This window comes from Callospermophilus lateralis, chromosome 6 (genome assembly GCF_048772815.1).
Source record: "Callospermophilus lateralis isolate mCalLat2 chromosome 6, mCalLat2.hap1, whole genome shotgun sequence".
Classification (NCBI taxonomy): Eukaryota; Metazoa; Chordata; class Mammalia; order Rodentia; family Sciuridae; genus Callospermophilus; species Callospermophilus lateralis.
Window position 1 is genome coordinate 42,671,631 of NC_135310.1, and position 24,777 is coordinate 42,696,407.

The following is a 24,777-nucleotide window of genomic DNA, read 5'->3' on the forward strand; positions in this document are numbered from 1 at the left end:
AAATGCTTGATCAGTGTGTGAATCCACTCCTCCCTTTTCCATAAAAGAGTCACTGAACATATGAATAACATAAACAAACACACTGCAGTAGCCTCTAAACAAAGAAATATCAATTTAATATTCTACAGCCTACCATCCTCAACTAAAGAAGACAAACAGTATCTTAAATGTATACATATTAGAAGGATTCCGTTTAGCTTTTAAAGCATAGAGACTCCAAATGAAAGATTTGGGTTTTTCCTGGGAGAGCAAAAATAACCACTAAAATACAAATAATGAGTGAATGTCATCTTGAATTTTTTAAGTCATCTTTCAAATTGTCAAATAGTTTTATTACCCAATATTTTAAGATAATGTCCACCAACCCTTTCCAAACAAAAGATAATAAGAAATTACACAGATTTCAGCTTAAGAGTCTTGCTATAATTGAAGAGAAGATGTGGGTTAATGAATTTTCAGGTGACTAAAAACCTCCTCAGGTTGTTGCTATGGTGCTTGAACACCTTTTGGTAGCATCTTGAGAACTTAACAGGGAAGAGGGAAAACGAGCACTTTAGCAAAATGCTCTGTGGAACCCTACTCATTGTTTCAAGCCCTGCTCCCTCATGGTCTGAGTGATCTGAGAGCAAATGCTTACATGGCACCCCCCAAAAAAGTGTTTTTGTAAATATTACACAGTTCCCTCAACATTGATCAGAAAAATCATGAAATCTGCCAGAGGCTGATTGGAAACAGGTTTTTCTTCCACATTGCAATAACCATCTCCATGTTTATAAAATTACATGGTTTCAGATGAAGCAGTCATTTTAGTTTCTTTTGATCATTCATCCCAAATATTTAAGAATTATGGACATCTTTGTATTACAACTGTCAGTGTTTGTGAAGCTTTCATTTTGTGACATGACAATCACAGCTAATTAGTTCTCGAGGAATACAGTCCATTATAATAAATGTGGCCCTATAAAAATGTATATTATTTATTAAACCAGTTGTTATTATGTAAAATATGAATCAAATGCAATCAGTATACACTCCAAGCCATTCACACACACACATGCATCGCACTAATGTGCATTCCAGGGAACTCTGCTAGTACTCGAATCTTTGTTTTGCTTATTTCTGTATCACTAGCACCAAAGACAATGCCAGGAATATTAGAGGAACTCAATACATACTCATAGAGAGAACCGAGCCGTAAAGATACCATCATTGTGGCTTCATTTGTATATAAACTGAATATTCTTCAGAGCAACTCTGAAAAATGTGAGGTGAGCACCTGTGATCCCAGCAACTCAGGAGGCTAAGGCAGGAGGACCCCAAGTTCGAGTCCAGCCTTGCCAGTTTAGCAAGGCTCTAAGCTACTTAATGATACCCTGCCTCAAAATAAAAATAAAAAGGTCTGCAGATGTGGCTCAGTGGCTAACTACCCCTGGGTTCAATTTTTCTGATCTCTTCTGTGTCTCTGCCAAGTACACTCTAATTTATTTAGGCATCTGATCATATCAAAAATAATATTAATACTTATGATTTTTTACAATGATTACTATGTCGAGACAGTGGGGTGAGTTCATTTATTTCCTACAACTTTATAAGTTAGATGATACTACACCCTCAATTAATTGATGAGAAAAATTCAATTATAGACAGATAAGTACCTTGGCTGCCATCAGAAAAACATGGAGCAGCTGACATTGGTCTCAAATGTCTCTGACTGGAAGCTCTGAATTTCAATCCCTTATCATATCACCTCCTAGTCACAAAGCCCTCCTTACCACCAGAATATGAGGGGCTGAACTGCCCAACTTTTATTATTTCATAACATCTCCATCTCCTTTCTCAGTTCCTTTTCCCCAGCCCACCAATGCCAAAATCCATTCTGTCTAGACTGGAATGAGGGTGCATTGGCTCAGTTGCCTAGGAGCTGACTTATTAATCATTACACTTCAATGTGAATAGGACACAGTGCACAGGAGTGCCTCTGCCAAATGCCCATCTTAAACCTGTAACTCTGCTATTCGATAATAAATTGTATCTATTTGTAAGGGAATTCAGGTATCAGCAATTAATTAAAAGAAACATCTCTGAAAATTATTTAATTTGGTTTATTCAATACTATTATAAAACTTACTGTCCAAATTCATATGGTGAAGCTCGAACCCCCAATGTTCCAATATTTGGAGATAGGGTTGTTAAGGAGGTGATTAAAATTAAAGGAAGTCATAAGTGTGAGACCCTAAATTTATAGGAATAGTACCCTTATAAGATGAGAAAGAAACCAGAGTTTACTTTTAGGTTTTTTGTTTCAATTAATTTTTTCAAGCTAAGATAAAAAAAAATGAATAGACACTTAAAAGAAGAGAAGTTTATTTGGCTCATGGTTTCAGAGGTCTTAGTCCTTAGATGACCATCTCCACAGTGCTGAACCTGAGGTGAAGCAGAACATCTGGTGGAAGAGTATGGCTCAGGACATGGCAATCAGGAAGCAGAGAGCTCTGCTCACCAGGGACAAAATATATACCCTAAAGGCACAACCTCAGGTACCTACCTCCTCCAGCCATATCCTACCTGCCTATAGTTACCACCCAGTTAATCCCTGTCACAGGATTAATGTACTGATTAGGTTTAAACTATCATAGCCCAGTCATTTCATCTCTAAATTTTCTCATTGCCTTACAAATGATTTTCAGGGTGGTGGGGGGCACCTGGTATATAACTATAACTTTCCACCCATCCCTCTCCAAATGCAGAGAGGAAAGTCCCAGTGAGAAAATCAAGAGAAGGCAGCCCTCTGAGAGAGGAGGCAAGGAAGAAATGCCTCACCAGAAACCAGAAACCAAACCTGCTGGTGTCTTGACTTCCTACCTCCAGAACTGTGGGAAAATAAATTTCTGTTGTTTAAGCTGCCCAGTGTGATATTTTGTATGGAAGTCCTGCAGAACTAAAACACTTACCTATTTGTTAAGTACCATGTTAGGTAATAAAAATACAAATTTGAGTAAAGCAGAGCCCTTTTTATCTCAATGGTGAAGAAGGAAATAGAGAATAGGACATATGATCAACTGATAGCCTCAGGAAGAAAAGTTGGAAGCTTTGACAACAAAGGTAATTTATACACTAAAGCTTTTAAAAAATAGTTTGGGGGGAGGAAGAAATGCAGGCATTTAGACTCGAAAAACAACAATATGATACGGGTAATTGCATTTGTGTTTAGAAACTGTCCATTCTAATTAGTTGGAATACGAGGTGGTGATGGAAGATGTAGGAATCTACACAGAGGCAGCAAAAGGGCCACAGAAATCAACAGAGCACATCCATTCCTGGTCCTGTATGTAAAGATGTCTCCAGCCTATGAGTTATACGTCAGTAGACATGTATAGCCATTTCCTTTGTCTCCAGTATTTAAAGTTTGAGGACAAAAAACTTTCAAAAGGAAATGTTTGTGTATGGAATAGAATGCACAAGACTGAATTTTTACTATAAAAGATACAAGAGTTTTATAATGATCTACAATTTTAAAATTAAGTAGCATATACAAATTAAAGAAGGAAATTCCCTTTATTAATAATCTATTAATAAGTAAGGATGCTGAATCACACTGCATTTAAAATGGAAAATTTTGTAAACAGAAACTTCAGGTACATCTTGGGAAACGTTTTCTGTAATGTAGATAATGCTCCTTATCTTTTCATTATTCCTACCAGGGGTCCACTGTGTAGTTTACCTACGCTATGCTTATGCACAGAATTGCTCCAAGAAAGAGCAATTCAAATAAGGGATTCTATACAAAGGAATCCTTTTTCCACAAAAGAATAGATAGCTCATCAGTAATTGAATTGTACTATCTTTCCTTTCCTTAAATGTCTACACATTTGTCTAGCATTGTACCGGCAGGGAGGTGGGCAGATGACACACTTCTATAAGCAAGTCATATTTATTCCTAACAAGTTTTAAGTATTGTAGAAATAAAGTAATAAAGTGAGTTTGAGTTGGTTTGGCTTCTTTCTTAGGATACCAATTATTTTGTTAAAGAAACTTTAATATCCTCAATATAGAAATAATTGTAATGACAAAACATTTAATGAGATGGAGGAGTCCTTAGGTAGTCCCAGCTAGCAGTAATGAAAAATGATAACCTGTTGCTCTACCCTTCTGCCCTTCTCATCATTGTTCTCCTTTCTTAGTAATCCCAACTCCTTCCTAATATACCATCTGCCAATTGTTCCAGGTAAAATCTTCTTATTTTGTCTCTTACGTCCATCTCATCAACAAATCCTGTTACTTCTCCTTCTAAAATATATCATGAACTGGGCTACCCTTCTCCTGTACCACCATCTGAGTCCAAGGATCCCTCTCAGTCAGACTACTTCAACCCTCAGGTGCTTTCACTATAAGTCATTCTCCATGGAAGAGCCAGATCATCATGTTTAAAGGCTTAACTTGTATTTTTCCTTATAAAGAGTATACTATATATTATATGGTTTTAATAGATATTAATATATAGAAAAATAGAGCATTATTTATATAGCTATTAGTTAAATCTCCCTATTTATCTCTTTTCAAACAACTCTTCCATTTGCCATAGCCCATATATTCTGTATTTCATATCTATTTTAGTAATATTTCTTTTGGTCTATTTCACTTATCTCTAAGACACAAATGCTATTTTTGCCTCCCTCCTTGTTTTTGAAATGCAAAAACCTTATGTTTAAAGGTCAAACTTTAAGTTTGATTTAAATGGTAATACTATATATTGTATTTACCATTTTAAAACATCATTATGCTTAACATCTATCCATATTCATTTTTACTTCTCTATAATATTCCATAATAAACCATATTCCATTTATCCATTTTCCTGTTGATGTATATTTAAATAATTTATAGGTTTGGTTTATTGTTATATTTAAACAATGCTATCCTAGATGTATTATACATGACTCTTAGCATTTATTTTTGAGATTTAACTCTTAAGCCTACCTCTATAACTAAACTGCCAAGAAATAGAGAATTCTATTTTCCAAGTTGGCCTTAGAGAACTGACCAACTGATTATTTGCAGTGGTTCAGTTCTTACAGAGTTTATCAGTGGCTCCCAGAGTTAGAGGACCACCAGGGGTACCGCCTTTAAGGGGGACTGTCTCAGAACTTTGTCATCTGATGAGATTAATGATGAGAGCAAGTCTCAGATTTTATTCAACAAGAAGTTTCAGAAAGAGCTGTCACCTCTACTGTTAGCCAAATGAAGTCCCAGCTTTGTGTTTATTGCATAAAGTCAAAAGCACAGAATGAAGAAAGTTGGGCAGAGATGGCTATAATGAGACACTGGTGTTTTCCCAAGAGTATTTGCATCAGTTTACATATGAGATGTAAAACAGTTTGAACCTCAATTTACATATGAGTTTTTAACAAGTGAATTAAAACTGAAAATCATATTAAAAACACTTCATGCTTAGAGAAAAGTAATTTGCTTTATTTTATGAATGACAATTTTAACAAGAATATAAATTAGATATAATTATACAAACTAGAAATAGGATATTTACATTCAAACATCACTCTATTAATGGGCACTTCAAATGTATTTAATAAAATAAAATTAGATTATTATGGATATCTACATATGGACATCACAACAAAGAAAGCAAAAACAATAATTCTGTTTGCTCATTCAGTAATTCACAACAATTTACATAACAATTCCCACAACTGATTTCAAAAACAGAAATGTTTTATTTTCTATGAACACAAACTGTGCAATTCCAGTGGCCATACTTTATATAATATTGCTTAAGGCAATCTACATAGGAAACATAATCAAGATTCATAATTGCACAAACTTGCAAGGCCTTACATTTCTTATCACAAATTACACTGCTGTCATAATTCACAAAGAAGTAATTGTAGTATTTTATGAACTGCTTACTGTCAGGGATTGCAAATTGTTTAGCTAATCCATATAAACTTTTTGGCTGCAAATCCTCAATGTCATAGGTCTGAGTTAGGATATATTCCAGCTTCCAATTGGCATCTCCCTTTAGATTTGCATCTGTCAGATTCAGATAATACTGCAACATATCCTAAATTTAAAGACAGTAACAAACTTGGTTCACTTTTATGGCATATGAAGCATTACACAAAATGAAGAGTGCTTATTAAGATTTATGTGACATTTTTAAAGTTGTTGTCATTAAAATTGGTTTCAAAGAAAACACTCAATAAAATCTGTCATCACTTTTTAAATTTTAGAAATTATAGGATATATAGTAAATAACCCAAAATATAAAGAGAGATGTACAAATAAAAATTTTTAATTTCACTTAGTTCACACAACTCAAAGGTGACTACTGCTAACAGCTGTGTGTAGTATAGTAGTGTGCTAGAGGCTGCTCAAGCCAGCTCACAAAAGCTGACTGAAGTGTTCAGAAACATTGGAAAGTCAGACAATGTCACTTTGGTAGCTTGAAATTGTCCATGACAGGTGTATTTCTATCTTGGAAATCAACAAACACTACAAATCAAGGCACTAATTTTCCCAGTGAAGCACTAGCTAAATGTTTTTCAGCACTGCAATGTACAAGTTTTGTTCTATTCTTTACATACAAAACAAAGATAAATATTTAGAAAATATGTGTCTACTTTGACTTCTCAAAAAAAGGGAGTCATACTATATAAAGTATTTTGTACTTTTAAAATTAATGCAAATTAAGGGGAATCATTCCGTGTCAGCATATCAGTATACATACACAAACATACACTCACACATATAATTCATATAGGTTATATATATATATATATTCATCTATGTACATGCATAGAAACGTATGGGTATGTGTATATATCTGAGGTTCAGATCCAAAAGCATGCAACTAACAGTTGTAAAAGAATTTCTTTGAATTAGTTTATCAATTGTTTTATTCTCCATTTAATCGAACATATATGAATGAAACCAGATTTTTGTTGCCCTATTTCCTTGTTATTCTAAGGAATAACAGAGTTATCTCTTATTTTAATTTATTTAGGGAAAAAATGCAATTATAAAAACAATTGCTTTACTAGTGGAAAAATCTTTCAAATTATATTTGTAGAGAGGGGCAGTTACCCAAGCTTAAGTACCTATAACCTAAATGGCCAGCCTTTTGGTGCTATGTTGTTCTAAAGCAGAGTCATGAATACGCTCCAGAGAACTTTTGTCTCAAAGGCAAATGTCAAGTTTGAATTTTTTTCTTTACAAAGATTTGATGCAAACATGTATTGAGCACTTAGTATGAGTTAAGCATTTCTCTAAGTACTTCACATAGATTTGTTCATGGAATCCTCACAGCTACTCAGTAAACTCAGGCATATTTAATTCCCACTTTAGGGAGAAATAAACTAGAACATAGAGAAGTAATATAGCCCAAGAGAAGAATATGATCCCAGAGCCTACACTCTTCTTTATAGTTATGCTTTGGAAGAGTAATTAATATGGTTTGGCAAAAATTTTCAATTTGTATCCAAGTTCATAAATAAAGCACTATCCAATGAACTCTTCAATAAGTGTGAAGTCCTTAGAGAGACAGATATAGTTCCCCAAGACTAACCTCACCAGCCCACACTTAGAAAGTGCTGACAGACATTCCAAACAATATATATAAATATATATATTTATATATATATATATAATGAGACTGCAGCATAAAATACATCTCACAAGGCTGTGCTGAGAATCATTGAACTAAAATAAAATTGCAAAGACATGCATAAATATGGGGTCAACTCTGAAATCATGCCAACTTACCAATAATGTATAATCACAAGGCTTATACTGAAATAATCGGACACCAGGATTATTAGTTTCTTTTTCTAAAACACCCTTTACTGGTGTAACAGCAGGAGCCACAAACAAAGAATTTACTGGACTTCCTGGAGAAAAAATATGTAAATTTTCTTTTAAATTGAGCTTAACTATATTAAAAATAGGAATAGCTTTCAGGTTAAGAGGTTAACAGACATAATAGTCAAATGATGTATGATCATTGATGAATCCTGACTTGAAACAATTATAAAGACACTTTTAAGAAAGCAAAAAACTCATAATATCAATATCAAAGAATTAATGTTGATAATATGATTATATAATTATGGTTCTATCAATTCTCCATATATTTTACAATGAATTCAGGAATACATAGGGCTGACATAAGATCTGATGTTAGAATTCACTTTTCAATACTTCATTTTAAACACTGAAGTGTATATATGCACACATACATGTATGTATGTATTCACGTACGTATGCATATACTACATATTTATATAAAAACCAAATGTATCAAAATCTTGATAGATGTTGAACATGAATGATAAAATCATGAATATAGATGTTTGTTGTATCATTCCCTCTACTGTTTTATATATTTGAAAATTTTCATAATAAAAAATGTTCAAGTCTATCATAAGAACACACACAAAAAGTTTTGGACTAGTTCATTCTGTACCTCTACCTAAAACCATATACCATATACTAAGAATTTGACTAAAGTGTCACAATGTTTGATTATCTGTTATAAAAGTAAATTTTTTTCTGAGTGAAAAAATTTTCTCAAATGCTAGAAAGTAGTCATTTTTACCAAGCTAACTCATTTTAGATGAGAGGTAAACATTTGAAAATTGTTCCCCAATCATGAAAGAAAATGCACATTGATTTTCCTTCAGTCTAGCATAAAATCCGAACTCTGATATTTTAACTCTCAGTGTCCTGCTAGGGCTTCTTTCCTTTTCTTTTCTTTTACTGCTGAATAAGCAAGAATAGCAGTTAAGCACCTACAGGTAAGTTATTGTGTAAATTGTGCTCAGCTTTTTAAATTATGAAAAAGAGAAATTTACCTCAATTTCTTTTTATATGACAAGTTTTTTTTTAACTTGTCATATAAAAAGAAATTGAGGTAAGTAACAACAGTAATATCTTCCTAAACTCAGGTATCTGAAAGAAAATTGGAGTGAGCTAAGCATTTCAGGTATTTTTATGTGGACATCAAACAAATGATCCTGGCTCTGTGCATCTAATAGGAGCTTATAGTGCAGAAATCTAATTACAGGCCTAGTCTTTTGATTTGGACATTCATCATATAACCATTAAAGGTATTCACAAAAGGCCAGTGCTGACAGGTTTTTTAATCAAAGATTCTGAGTTCCTGAATCAGTAAACTTACTGGATAGTCACTGCTTTACTCCAGTATCTTTACTGATCAGATGCAGCCAGGTACAGTAGTGCATACCTGGAATCCCCATGATTCCAGAGGCTGAAGCAGAAGGATCACAAAGCCAGCCTCAGCAACTTAATGAGGTCCTAAGCAATTTATCAAGACCCTGTCTCAAAATAAAAAATAAAAAGCGCTGGGATGTGGCTAAGTGGTTAACCATCCTGAGTTCAACTCTTGGTACCAAATTAAAGAAAAAAAAAACTGCAAACAGAATGTCACACTACCTTTTTTATCTGAAAGAACCATAAGGCTGTCTTTGTGAGTATGTCCATAGAATTGTCCTGCAATGATATTGCTGTATCTTCTAAAAATATCTATCAATTTTTCATTGTAGTATTGTCTCATTGCTGTGATACCACTCGAAAAAGGCAGATATCCTACTGGAATATGTGCAATGATGTAAACCTGGAAAAAGAAATGCAAGAAAGGCCTTATGAGACTCTTTTTGCACATTTATTATAACTAAATGATATTTGGATACCCAACATTGAAAGTATATTAATTAAAATTCAGAAATCAAATATATCAACTCTCGTATTTAGGACAAAAGAGAGAGAAAATTATGAAACTATTAAGTTCACTATATCTGCACTTGTCTCATTTATACTACACTGTTGATAATATATAGTAACTATGACCTTGATCTTAATTTTTTAAATCTTTAAATTTTAATATCATCTTTCATATCTGTGTCTGCTCAAGTCAATAAATAAACAAATTTAGCCTTCTGTTTATCTATGATTTGAGTCTATGGGATCTACCTTTTCCTTATTTTGCTGAGAGCTGTTCAGAGTATCTTCTAGCCATTCAAATTGACTTGCTGGGTCAGTTTTGTTCAGGGTCTTGACATTTGGACCATAGTACAAGTTTGTGTTTAGACTGATGATCCTAAGGTTTGGATTACTTGTGACTTTCTGTGAATAAAAACCACCTGTAAAAACAATTTAAAAACTACATCTTATAAATGCATATATATCAGGAAGCTTAGACCTGCCTCTCACTCTTTAAATAACAATCGATTTAACAAACATTTCTTGAAAACCTGGTATGTGCCAGGCTCAGTGTATATATACTGAGGATACAACAATTGCAGCCAATATTCAGATGAAAAAAATAATTAAATGTTTGGGCATTAATTAATACGACTGAATTTTATAAAAGAAAGAGTTATATATCAACCTCTGCTTGAATAGGATGGAAGAGTTAAAATGAACAATCGTGAAATATAAAATCTAAATAATGCAAATATACCAAGATCTTGCTAGAGACTACTAAAAAAAAAAATGTCAGATAAACCAGATTTGTTACAGTCCCCAGTGGAGGAGAGACTTAAAAGTTTGATCCCATTCAGGCCTCTGAACTACTGGGAATCATCACTCATGGGTCTGCTGCATTGGTGCTTCCAGAGTCAGATAGTAAGAGATTGGGTGAGCTTTCTTTGCCCACTCACAAACTTTCGATGACTGATTGCTACTTCTTTAATTTCTTTTTCTCTGTAGCCAGAACACTTTATAATTTTTACTATGGTAGTAGCAGGGTTGTTTTTGAAAAGATGTCCTTTATTTCCTAGTAGTAGAAGATGACAGCAATTCTCACTTTGGGCTCTTAGTATGATAAACTTTGAGTTCCTTCAAATCACTTTTGCTTTTAAGACTTTCACTGAAAGCCTTTTATGATTTTCAACTCTAATCTTTAAGTGGAAGTTAGATAATCATGGTTGAAGTGGATATCATTGTACAACTCATATGGCTCTTTCTTAGGACCAGCATTCCACGTAGGCTCTTTTGTGCCTTCCTCTCATTGTGTTGAGTTGAGCCTCTTTGTAATCTAGAACATCTCTTTAGGAATCTTGATTATTTTTATGGCTCTTCTTTCAATATACACAAGCTCTCCATGGGTGTTTCAAGTTTGAGAGGATAGGACTAGATACCGTTCCCCAGATGAATAAGGTCCATGGCCTGATTCTAAGATAACAGGACTCTAAGTCATACATACTGTGATTGGTTGAGCATTAGCAAAAACAACAGTAAGAAAATAGTGGCAAAAGATTTAAAGAAAATAGTGAAAGACAGACTTTGAACTGAGAGAAGTCCAGTCATTAAGTTAATAATTGTCTCAAAAATTTAAAAGACTAAAAGTTAAGTTTCACAGATCACCACTGCAGTGAAGTTGAGAAAACATCAGAGTTTACATCTCGTGTGTTGGGAGCCAGGGGAGAAGGGACCTTCAGACAACACCCAGGAAGCCCTCACCAGGCACTTGCTCTACATGACTTTTCCAAGCACCTCAAGGTCCATGTGAAAAGCTTAGTTATTCTCACTTTGCCGCCTGTTAGCATTGTAAAATATGCTTGCTGGCTAAACATTAGCATCCTTTCTCTCTTCTCAATCAATTTTCCAATTGAAAACATATACTTATTTACACTCTAATTTGAAGTTCAGCTTTTGCTTCACGTGGAGCATCCTGATTGAGGGTAGAAAGGAAGGGATGGAGTTCCCTATAACATAAACAGGTTCACATCACATGGCAACGTAACTACTCACCATCCTTGGCTCATCCAAGAAAACACTCAAGACTTAATTCTAAACAACATGAATAAAAAAGTAGGTAAAATGGGGATACTTTTTCACTTACCTTTCCTTAAAGTACTAATAGCTTCTTCATCTAGCCATGGTTTCCAGAGGTTGGCCACTGCATTATACACTTCACTGGTGACTATAGGCAGCTGATCCTGGCCACAAACAATATAATCCACATTGAAACTTCAAAGATATTAATTAATTAATTAATTAATTAAGCTTTAAAGGATTAATTAATTTATATATTACTTTAGTGTTGACTACTGTGTCAGGCATCTGTAGACACAGGCTGAACACTAGATAGATGATATCTTCAAGAAATTGATAACTTAGTTGGGGGAGGAGAGCCAAACGTAATCAACCATGAGACTTTGTGCTACCACGGAGGTCCTGGGAGCAGAGAAGCAGGGATAGTCAAGTTAGAGAGGAGTGCAAAGAGAGCAATCACACCCAGTTTTGCATGGTGACTTCATCAGATTGACAAGAAAAGCCACCAAAACAAAAGAAATGGCTAAAAAAAAAAAAAAGGACCCAGAAGCACAGAGAGCAGTGCTACAAACAGAGAAAACTCCTGTTTTCATGTGGCCAGGGTCTATAGCATGGACATGGGAGTTGTGTTCATGAAACAGATACTGAAGACAGGTTGGAGCCTGAACATGCAGGGCCTGGTCTAGCATGCCGTGGGAACCAGAAAAACATGATTTAAGACTTTAACAAAGTCCTCTGAATGCTACAACTACTGTGAAGGTTCTCAGCTCACTGAATAAAGATTTACAACCACATGTTTCTGACTTGAAGAAGTGTCTTAATGGCCATTTAAGTTATATCAATATGCTTTGATTTTTTTAAATAATGCTTTATAAAATATAAAGCATTTTCATCTTCAAGTGTCTTTTTATTATATCAAGTTTCTTAAATCATTATAAAGTACCTTTGTTTTCCTGAAATATTATTAATAGTGACATAAACTCTAGGAAGAAAGAATTTTTAAAAGTGCTGAATAAAGCATCATAAACCATTTGTGAAATTGGATAATAATTTCTAATGTTTAAAAAAAATCTGAAAAACTAGAGCCCTCTTCTTTAGTCATATCATTTCCCTGAATATACAGCCTGAATAAACCTATATCTTAGAGGAGTCTCTTGTCAACATGGATCAACAGGGGAGTAGAAGAAGGGGATTGAGAGGGAGGGAGGAGGGATGTGATAAGGGAAAAATAATGGAATCAATCTGACCTAACTTTCCAATGTTCACATAGGAATATACTAGAGTAAATCTCACAATTATGTATATCCACAAGACACTAAAATTATATATATATATATATATATATATAATATATATATAAATATTATATATATAATATATAATATATATATATATTTAGAGTAGAGGAAAGGAAATTGTGGGTAGAAGGAGGGGGAAAGGGATGGTAAGTATTGAGGACTTAATTGGAGCATGTTATATACCATGCATTTATAATTATGTCAAAACACACTTTATTGTTATATATATATATATATATATATATATATATATATATATATATATATATATATAAAACTATGATGAACCAATACAAAAATTGATCAAAATACTTAGTTATTTTTCAGGCTAATTCAGGACATGTAATAATCAAATGATTTGTTTTAACTGGAGATAATTTTTCAAAGCATATTTTAAGTTTGTTTAAGAGATCAGGGTCACCTACCTGAGAAATGCACATAGCTTCTGCCAAACTAGATTCTGAGTTGAAATTGGTAATAACAATAATGATGATATTAATAATAATATAAATCCATGAAGTATTGGACATTGGTTTATTTTGGTATGACTGCTAAAGTATAGAATGATGGTGGATAATCTTAAAATTATAGCCATCCTTCAGTATCCACAGGGGATTGGTTTCAGGATCCCCCTAAGATATTAAAATCTTGGGAATGCTCAAGTCCTATATATAAAATGGAATAGAAATTACATAAAACCTTCACACAACCCCATATATATTTTAAATAATATCCAGGCTACTTATAATATTTAATCCAATCTAAATGTCATGTAAATAGCCATTATTCTATGCTGTCCAAATAATGGCAAGAAAAAGGTATGTACATGTTCAGTATAAAAGTATTTCTTTTAAATATTTTCTGAGAATTGGTTTAATCTGAGCATGCAGAGCTATATTTACATAGGACTGACTATATATAAAAATCACTCTAGATTTTTGTATTTTAAATATGAGAAATATGAGCAGACAAACTAGATAATGTATCAAGACAGCTGATAAATTCCCAGGTCTTCCCACCATCCCTCATAGGTCCAATTGTCTCTTGAACTGTGCCACCTTGTCAATCCTTTTGGACTTTGACTGCTAACCACAGAGAAAGGAGGCATAATAGGAAGTGATAATCTTGGTACCACCAGTCTTGCCAGCATAGGAGTAAATGGGGACCACGATCAGACCGCAACAGAAGGAACCCCTGGGTTGCCCACTGCCTCTGATTCAATGAGTGGGACATGCATCTCTGCATGCATGTTTATGGAGCTATGGTGAAGATTTATGGGCTCTGCATGGAGAAATCACAGTTATCAAATTTATTTATTCTTCATATTCTTCAAAATTAGATCCCAGATGTCAGTCTTTGGGAAATTGTGTTGAGGGGCTTTCATGTGACATTTGATATTTCTAAAACTGTGAAGTAGAAAGATGGTAGTTTTATAAAAAAAAAAAAAAATTTCAAATATAAAACCATAAGCTAGGATCTGTTGGTGTAGCTCAGTGACAAAGCACATGCTTGGGACCAGAGAGCTCTGAGTTCAACTGCCTTCCTCCCCCCCAAAATAAGCTAGAAAGTGAAAAAAAAAAAACAACCAAACAAACTATTTAAGGTATGTGTGCAGCCCAATTTATATTAGTTGTACATATAATAGAATAAGTTGCATAAGTTAGTATCTGTAACTTTAAAATATTTTAAAATTTGACTTAATGAAAAGACAGAGGTAAAGATAAAATAAAACAAATCTTCAGAGTCAGAAAAAAAATTTCATCCTGTTCCACTCCTCAGTGCTACAAAAACCACCACCTCACTTATGTCCCAGGAAGTAAGCTGCTTTCTTTTCATATGTATCACTAATTCTCAGAAAAACTTTGCAAGGCAAGTATTCCCTCTCCTATTTGCAAATGAGTGACCTAGTGATGAGGGATATTATGTGAATTATGCAAGGTCAAGCTCACAGAAGCAGGGCAGGATAGAGATTTACATTCTAGTGAATATTATCTGAACTCCCTATTTTCCAGTGTGCCTGTCACCTAAGGCATATAAAAACAATTGTTTGTAACTTCAGGCTCCTGCACATTATTTGTCCTCAAGCTCCTATGCTGTGTAGTTTTAACATTCCAATAGTAATAAAAGTTGACCACTGGCTGAGAGGCTGGTTCACAAAGACTCACATACTGTTAGCTCAAGATTGTAGGCCAAAGCCAAGAAGTCACTTGAAAATAAAGTTTGTCCAACAATACAACTTTTCAAAATCACTCTACTCAGTTTAGATAGCTAAATTAATCAAAACTTCCAATGGCACAGATGGAAAAGATATTCTAAGTAGAAGGAGAAATGTGGACAAAGTAAATCACATTTAGGAAATGCTGAATGTGTCAGTCTGGCAAGAACAAGGGATATATGAAAGGATGTGGCTCCAAACAGACACAGGACAGGGATAAAAAGATCCAGATTGTGGGATCTGCAACTAAGTGCTTGTGAGCACTCAGAAAAGCAACTCCACATTTCTGGGCCTCAGTTTTCTTATCTGTAAATGGAGAGTTGTCCAGACCAGGGTCAGCACACTCTTCTATAAAGGAAAGGACAGTATATCCACCAGGCTTATGGTTAATATGCTGTCTGTGACAACCATTCTGTTCTGCTGTTATAGCACAAAAGCAACCACAGACAATTTTTTAAAAAGAGAGAAAGAATGGAAACATAGTGTGTTCCAGTAAAATACATACAATGAACCAAATCTGAATCACAGGCCAGTTTGCCAACCCCTTAACTAAACAGTAATCTCTGAGACATCTTACATCTACACAAATCTACAATTCTACAATACTCTAACAGGACCTTGTAACCACAAATGGTCCCAGCTGTTATGCACAGGTACCTTAACAAATGGCCACACTGAGTGGTGGGGCCAGGGCTACATCAGGCAATAAATAATCTAACAGGGTTTATGTTGTGAATCACATCTTAATTAGATAAAATGGATTTGAACATTAGACCTCCCTTTTTGATTGTTAATAGCATTTTATTTTTTTTTGTTTTTAATCACAATCAGAGAGTATATATCTCTATATGCCTAATAGAAATTCTGAAAAATACAAATATGTGACAACATTAATCTTCTTTTCTAATTCTGCCATGGGAATGCAAATGAACAAGAAAATTATTCCAAAACAATGGAGAAACTAGAGAATACTGTAAAGGAAAACAGGGGTTAATTACCTACAAACCAGATAGACAGGAATTAATTATCTACATACTGGGTAATTTTCTTCTGAAAAACTCACTATTGACATAACTTTCTATGAATTATTTAAAATATCCATTTAAAGTCCCCAAAGCATTTGTCCTGCTTTCTTTGATGTTTATCACAAAGAATACATTCTGCTTCCATAAGACCCATTCCTGCTCCCTACTCCTAGCTAGCTATTGTCATAATTTTGACACTAGGGATGGGAAAATTTTTCTAAGCATTTCTGGAAATTGAGGTCACAATTACCTGTGGCCAATAGTCGTGATTGCCCAGGGCAGGGAAAACTTGGAGATTTGGAAAGAGACTCTGGATGGTCATTGTCATGTTAGAGATCACCTTGATAACAGTGTCTGTTGAGAGCTCAGGTACTGGAACATGAGGTGGACTATCCCTGAAAAGGAGAAAGAATGGTAAAGAACAAAATCCATCTTTGTTAAGAGTCATGAGACTTATGCAACTATACCCATCACTGCAGACTTCCACTTTTAAAAAGCAGACTACAATTAAAGAGTTAATGTCAGGTGAGGTTTTAGGTGACATGCACCTGTATCCAAGCTACTCAGAAAACTGAAACAAGAACATTATGTAAGCCAGGAGCTTAAGCCTAGCCTGAGCAATATAGCAAGATCCCATCTCAACAAAAAAAAAAAAAAAAAAAGAGAGAGAGAGAGAGTTGATAAACTACTCATCACCTACCTCTTCCCCACAAAGAATCCTATTAAAAAAGAAAAAGAAAAATAATAAAAATATAATGTGAGAGGGAAAAAAACTGTAGTATTTGTAAAACACACATTTTGGAGCCAAATGGCCTAGATGTGTACAATTGGGCAAGGTATTTAGATGCTCAGTGCCTTCATTTTCTTAACTGTAAAATTGGAATAATAATGATACCTACTATAAAAATTAAATAAGTTGCAATGTATAAACTAATTAAAACAGTCCCCAGAACAAAGAAAACACACTACAAGGATTATTCAAGGTACTAGAAATCTAGGCCTCTTCATTCTGTTATGATGAATGGAACTAGCTAATTGTTCCAGCAGAAAATGAGACTTGACAAAATTATCATCATATATTAACTCCCATGTTGCCTTTTTTCCTCCATTATTTAATCAAGACCAATAATCACATTAATTAATACTTTAAAATATTCATGCAGGTGTGATGTTTATGGAATCATCTGTTTGTCAACACTGACATACTTCTAAAGGTATGTATTATTAAAAAGAAAACAGGACTTCAAAAATAGTTTTATCTCTAATAATGTTGACTAATTTGATCTAGTATTTTTTAACTGAAATGGTTCTTAAAACAATTATTATTCTTATAAATGTCAATATTCACATGAAGTTTAGGATACTATAGTTAAGTACTAAGGAATTAATGATATTTATATGCTCACTTACCCCGTCCATATCATGAAAGATGATTCTTGTCCTGAATTCTTAATAAAATCAAATGCTGACAAAATAAGTTGATATGGAGAATCACACAGGACATCTCCAAAAGGGCCAGGGTTGGAGGCATTTGCCCCTTTGGAAGAAGAGCACACTTTGGTGTGGTCATCTGTGATGTGGTAACTAGGATCTAAGTGTAAATCAGTGACATGCCAGAACTGTCCTGTTGATCAGAAAAGAAATGCTGATAAATACTTTTCTTTTGGAATTCCCATACAAATATTTACTTTAAGACTAGAAACAGTTTTCCCTCCCTATGATGAGAAAAGATTTAATAATTTAAATGTCCTTATACCATGAAGTTAAATACATTCCTTTCCTTTGAGAAGATGAATATTCAAAGAACATAAGATGAATATCCCACTTACATATGTCAGAACTAATGAGCTTATTAGCACAACTACTAACAAAGAAGAATTTTCCTAATGAAATTTTTGGGGACATCCTTCTGAGAGGTCAATGATAATATCATACTGTGTCTTAATAGCATGTCTCCTTACAGAATTTAAGGTTTGGAAAATTATTTACATTCATCTTGCAAAAAACCTGACACTGAAATATGTGATTTCTCAGAGTTACATGAATAGGTTAACTGCAGAATGAAGAAAGGTATACCTCAGTTAATTTTTTATATAACTTTCTTCTCAACATTAAAGGAAAGAGCATAAATCTTTAACCATAGTCATATGCCCCAAGCGGGAATTCCCACAGATTCTTAAAAGCTATTTAATAGAGGTACACCTTCTATTATATACTTGTACAAAACATTTATAGTATTACAGGAAGCAGTTGTTAAAGACAATATTCCCTTTGGGTTTTCAGGGAGAAGCCAAATCCATTTGATAACATGCCTGTTTGGAAATCATCTTAAGAAAGGTTACTTCCTTGAAGGACACACTAAAACAAATAGTCATAGTAGTTACCTCATTTTATTATTTAATATGTGCTAGGCACTGTGATAAGCAATTTAAATATACTAAGTTATTTCATTCTCAAAGGTATTCTCTCACCTAGGAAATCATATACCAGAAATTTGCTCAAGTACATACAGTTAATCTGAACCCTCGTTTGAAGGGCCCCCAACCTTGCATCTATATAATTAAATTATAAATTCATTGATTTTTCTGCTTTCTTATGTTTATTTTTTAACTTGCTTTAACATTGAGAATTTTTTTTGACACTTTATTATAGATTTAAAGCTGCCTATGATCAATAGGCAGATTTAATGGCCATGGTTTCCCCCAATTTGGGTAAACACACACACCTTCAGGACAATAACTAATTTCCAGAGTTGCAAAAGAAAACATTTTCTTTACTTTGATTTAATCTCTATACTTTTTTACTAAGCATATTCTGTGCACTTTTTCCTCAGATTGTTTTTAAATTTGCTTTGAAAATGACTTTCAAAACAAATCTTCAACACACATGAGAACATAGGATTTTGAGTTCACTATGATTCCAATTAATTACATCAGAAACACAACAGAAGTGTCAGAGCAAAAAAAAAAAAAATGTAAGCCTTTATTTATATAAACATAATAAAACTTAATACAGCCCAAAGCTGGAAAAATGAAGTGAAAATTTGATTTTTTTTTAAGATGGAAAGTATGAGTAATCTTTTTGGTTGTTTCCTGCCAAGGTTATTATTATAATTTCATAACACAAATTCACACCTAAGAAGTGCCAGACAACAGATCTAGATGAACACGACATAAAATAGTCCTTATGGTCAATTACTCAGTACTTAGTCACCATTTGAAAACATCTGCTGAGTAATTGATTTTATTCCATAATGCAGAAAATACCTTATCCTATATTTCCAGTATAGATTTGCTTTATCCTGTACACAAAGTAGAGATGACAAAGCGGTCACAATCATACTAGAGGCTGCCTTTCCTTGGACATCTCACTCTTGTGTAGACATGTATTTGTATTATTTGTAGAATATTAAGGAATAGCAAACTGTACACAAGACATAAGTGCTGTGGTGGAGAGCTAAAGCATGGGTCAGATCACCTGCCTTCCAACACAACCTCCACCACCTACTAATTTGGTTGAGTGACCTTAACTGGTTTCATTTGTAAAGTGGGAATAATAATAGTGTCTGCATGAGGGTTGAGTGACTCCATAGCAGGAAAGCCCTTAGGAGGCGCATGGCACCTAGTAAGTACCACCTTTAGTTTGACTGTTATTACTTTATAATTCCAAAACTTTAATTTAAAATTGAACTTCCCTGTGTACAGGGAAGTACACAGAAATTAAATCCAGTCACATAGATCTTACACAACAGAGCTGCCACATGAATTCCGGAATCCCACCCAGTGTTGCTGTTGCCCTTCAGAACTGCAGGCACTGCCTCCCTGTGTGTGTTCAGTCAAATATCCTCTCACTTGCCTCACACAAAAATAGGCAATGGCATCTATGTGTGAGATACTATGAAGAGTAAGTCCCACAAGAAAATTAATTTACTAAATTTGTGTAACCCAAGACTTAAAATGCATTAAGAGAACATTCTTTCGATGTAATCTAGTACCTAGTTTGTATACCTCCAGCATCTAGAGTATGTTTGACCAACAGAGACCCTCAATAAATATTTTTTATATATGATGACATTTTAGGTCAAGGCCAATTTGGGGGATTTACTCAAGATCACATGATGATTCAGTAATGAAAGCTGAACTGGAGCCAAACTCCCCAGACTTCACTGCTCTTTCTACTACATGGCATTACCAGACAGATAAATGAGGGGCTAATTATTTAGATTGACTAAAGGAAATCTTTAAATAGAAGCCAAAAACTCTGACAAGTTCTTAACCTGAGATTTATGCATAATGAACTCTGGATTAATTAGGGAAGCCCTAATGAATTGTATTTAAAATGTGCTGTTTGTGTGTGTCTGTCTGTCTGTATGTATGTATGTCTATCTAAAGACATGGACTTGGCCTGTGACAGAGCCCACGCACACACCAATCCCAGTTGCCTCTTTCAAAGTCCAGAGTGCTTAAAAAAAAAAATCCAAAAATTATGTGTGTATGAGTATGTGTGTGTGTGTATTCAACATTATCTAGAAAAATGCTCAAAATCATACAAGTCTTTCAGTATCATTTATCCTAAAGAACCCACTGAACCTTAGCTCAGATGTTGGGACATGGGGTCATTTATTGTTTATAATGTTAGTTCCTATCTACTAAATACACCAATAGGCCCCAGTTTGCTAAATCAAAAGCACTGGGGCCAAAGAGACCCAGCAGAGAAGAAACTGAGACAGGGAATTTAGACATACAAACACAAAACAAGCAGGAGACAGGCATGGTAGAAGCTGTGGAGGTGTACAAGCACTGAGGGCTCAGAGGTAAAAGGGGGACACTTGGTCACCTCAAGTAGAAAACATGTAAAATACTACATGCTCAGTGAAACCCTAAGTCAACACTTCTCTGGCCTCTGGAATCCATTTACCTCTTTCCCTTCCTCTGCAGCTTCCCTACGAAAACAGGAAGAAGTGAAGAGAAGCTTCACATCCTATCCAGAAAGTTTTCATGGAGACCCTGGGCATCAATCATTAAAACCAAAAGGTGAGTTTACCATTGGTAGGGTTCAATAATTTCAACCTGAGACATTTTATCTGAAAATCCCATATAGCCACATAGTTAACATAACACAACACAACTCCAGCAATAATAAAAGCAGAAGTCATCATCATACATCAGCATTTTGGGGACGATTTCTGGTTATAACTAACATTTGTCAATCAGAAAAACCGATTTACAGTTCTTTCAAACTGCCTGACAGCAGAGTCAATAGCACTTGGCTTTGAGATAAAAAGAAGACACTTTCCCCAAGAGCCAAAGTGTTCCTGAAATCCTGTAAGTGAGTGGAGAGAGCAAGCAAGAGTGACACAGAGAGAGGGGGAAGACCGAAAGTTGAGCACTAAGCCTGCTTCTGAGTCTCAGGGACTGCTAATCCCCAAACAGAACACCTATATTTTTTTCTTCCCGCCCCCCCCCCAAACTACAGCAATTATTTTAAAAGGGAGTCAGGGGGGTTAGTTTCCTTGATTTTTGAAACTGAAGGCTCAAAAGGCATTGTACAATCTCTCACCCTTCATTTAGTCTAGACTGGCTGTAGCGTCATCAGAACCCCCTTAAGAGTTTGTTAAACACTGTTGAGCCTCAGCGTTGCAGTTTCAGATTCAGGAAGTCTGGCGTGACGCTGAAATTTGCCATTTCAAAAAAGTTTAGGTGCTGCTGTTACTCCTGCTATTGTTCGGGGGCCACACTTTGAGAAACCTGTTATAACAGGCACCTCATTCTTGGTTGGAAATGAATAAAACGGCCCGCAGCAGGAAGCCTGGTGGGCATCTGGTGAAATGAAAGGCCAAGCGCTTCTTTGGTAGACCAAGAAAGGGGGAGCGCGGCACCGACAGGGTGGTCGCTCTCTGGCTGAGTGCATGGCAGACAAAGCCAGCGACCTCACTGAGCAGGACAGAAGATACCACTGAAACTTACACCCCTGAAGTGAGAGGGACACTTCTGCGTGGCCCCCTGCGCTCTGGGCAGTTCAGGGACTCTAGGAGTGGCCGACAACCAACAGCCCCTGACTTTTCCAGCCTTCCCCGGGCCCGGCCACCGAGACGCAGAATGTAAACAAACGCCCTGCGTGCGGAACCCAGCGCGCCCTAGGGAGCGCCCCCGCCGGCGCGGACATTTCCCCGCCTGCCTCGAGTTGCCGGCGGGTGACCCGATTCCCGGCTTTGGCCGCCCTGCCCTGCCCTGCCCTGGTACGCTCCGCGGCCCACTCAGCGCCGTCGGGCCGGGACTCGGGTGGGCCGGGACCCAGGTTGCCCCGGCCTCTGCCCAGCGCTCAGCTGCCGCGCTCACTTTCCCGACTTTGCGGAGCCCTTTGGCCCGGCGCCCTCTGAAGCTCCCTGACGACTCACCCACAGCCGCCGCGGGACACCCGCCGCCAGCGGGATCTAGGGGCAGCCCGAGGCCCGGGCGGCCGTGCCAGGCGGCCAGCACGCAGCAGAGGAAGGCGCCCAGCAGCGCCATGGCATGCCGCGGACCCGGGAGGCTCAGGCTGTCCTGTTTTGCGGTTCCACTGGGACCGGCAGGCCTGGGGGTGGGGAGGAGGCAAAGGAGGCGCGGGTGTAGACGCCCAGCCGATCACGTGCACAGAGATTTCCCCAACGAGTCGGTTCGCCAGACCTTCAGCTGCTGTGTTGTGATTACAAGCCGTCTTGTGCCTTGGTGTCAGTGACTGGTCTGGGAAAGAATGCTCTTGGGCCAACCCCACACACATCATCTTCCTCAAATGCCATCAGGCCCTAAATAGAGGACCCTGCTTAGCAAAGGCCTTGCAGAAAGCCCTGAACTGTGCTTTGATCAATCTAGGCCAACGGAAGTTTGGGATAGCGCAGTAGTTCTCAAAGTGCAGTTTCTGAATCAGCAGGATGAGTTAAGTAGCACCTGAGAACTCTAAATAGAAAGGCAAATTCCCAGGCCCCACCCCGGACTTAAAGAATCAGACAGAAACTCTGGGAGGGGAGCCCAGCAAAGCGTGTTTTCACACGCCTTCCAGGTGGTAATTAATTGTCAGTGATGCTTGAAAACCTCTGCTCAAAGGCTCCAGGTTGGATTGTATGTATGTATGTATTACAACTGACACCATTGTCTCTGAATCGTGCAGTATGAATTCTGGAGACATATGGAAAGAATGAACAGAGGCAGCTGATTTTATACTTCCAAGAAATTTTTTAAGACACTTTCGCAAAGAAGTTAGAATCTGCCAACTGTGTTGAGGCACATATCCTGTGCTCTTTCTCTTACCATTTATGAGGGTGCTGATCTCTCTAAGATAATGCTAATAGTTATAAGTCATGGAATTTCTTTGGATAGGAAAATAACATAAGAATTACTAACCTCATAAAAAAAATATTGTACAGTGTATTTGTTTCCCATCAGAGAAAATATTATTTTGCATCCTGTGTAGTTTAATGAAAGTGTGTCTCCGGCTTGAAATGGGAACCAGAGCACCTCATTTCTCAATTTTAAGTTTGGCCAGGGCAGCCGAAACCCAGCCTCAGCTTCCAGATGATTCAAAAAACAGTGCTTTCCAATAGCAGATAAAATGGTCCTTGCAGTTTTTCAGTTCTCATCCTGTGGAGTATGAGGGAAAGTGGGGCAGGAATAAGGAAAAAAACTGGTGAATTTGAGAGAATACTTTTTTTTTTAAAGATGGGAAAAGGGGAAAATTATAAAAATATTGATTTTTTTCTCATGTTCTCCGATTTTCAACACACTGTACTTGAAGTAAATTGGTTGTGAAATACTTCAGCTAGTAAACATAAAATAAGTCTTACCTATTTTGAAACCTACAAAATGTTTGCACCCCTAAAAAGAATTTAAAATTAAAAAGTAGAAGTGTTACTTTCTTTCCTTTTCTTATTTACTCTAAAGCAGGCAGCTATAGTGTCCCAACATTCCTGGCAGTGCTCCTCAAGCTTAGGCCTATATTTGTATTTCTCCATTTCCCAAGTATGTGTGCTAACTTGGGGGAGGGAAAACGTGAGAAAAGAGCAGAATCTTCTGGATGCTGGCTGCCAGTGGCATGATTTGGCTTCACAAAATAGCTTTTAAACTAGTTTATATCTTTGAGACAGAATTTCAGAAATATTCTTCCCAAGCCTATTGGTCAAATTACCTTTGGTCTTGGCTTGTTTTCCTTTCCTCTAACTATCTTAAGTGTAGGGGAGCAGCGGGCAACAAACCAGAGACCTTAGCATATTAACAGATTACTATGAAAGAATCTGGCTTGAAGGAAAAAAATTTGCAACTACCCTGTAAAAAATTAGGAAGCAAGCCAGGCCTGGTGGTGCATGCCTATAATCCCAGAGGCTCCGGAGGCTGACACAGGAGGATTGTGAGTTCAAAGCCAGACTCAGCAAAATTGAGGTGCTAAATAACTCAGTGAA

The 24,777-nt window shown here is 36.2% G+C and overlaps 1 protein-coding gene across 1 annotated transcript; it reads right to left on the reverse strand.

The window, feature by feature from the left end:
* Positions 1-5,453: 5,453 nt before the first annotated feature.
* Positions 5,454-23,031, reverse strand: Smpdl3a (sphingomyelin phosphodiesterase acid like 3A). The gene is made up of 8 exons (XM_076859774.2): positions 22,744-23,031; positions 17,757-17,970; positions 16,597-16,741; positions 11,876-11,972; positions 10,003-10,172; positions 9,466-9,646; positions 7,777-7,901; positions 5,454-6,076 (listed from the first exon to the last, which is right to left on the reverse strand). The coding sequence occupies exons 1-8, from the start codon at positions 22,853-22,855 to the stop codon at positions 5,729-5,731; spliced, it is 1,392 nt and encodes a 463-aa protein (XP_076715889.2). The 5' UTR covers positions 22,856-23,031; the 3' UTR covers positions 5,454-5,728.
* Between the last annotated feature and the right edge of the window lie 1,746 nt (positions 23,032-24,777).

What these genes read in the sequence shown, in the direction of transcription:
- Smpdl3a (XM_076859774.2), bottom strand. Translation starts at nt 22,855, where the DNA reads ATGGCGCTGCTGGGCGCCTTCCTCTGCTGCGTGCTGGCCGCCTGGCAC. An exon ending in GTGTCCCGCGGCGGCTGTGG is followed by an intron (nt 17,971 to 22,743) that starts GTGAGTCGTCAG and finishes TCTGATCAACAG; the next exon opens with GACAGTTCTGGCATGTCACT. An exon ending in TATTAGTACTTTAAGGAAAG is followed by an intron (nt 10,173 to 11,875) that starts GTAAGTGAAAAA and finishes TTGTTTTTACAG; the next exon opens with GTGGTTTTTATTCACAGAAA.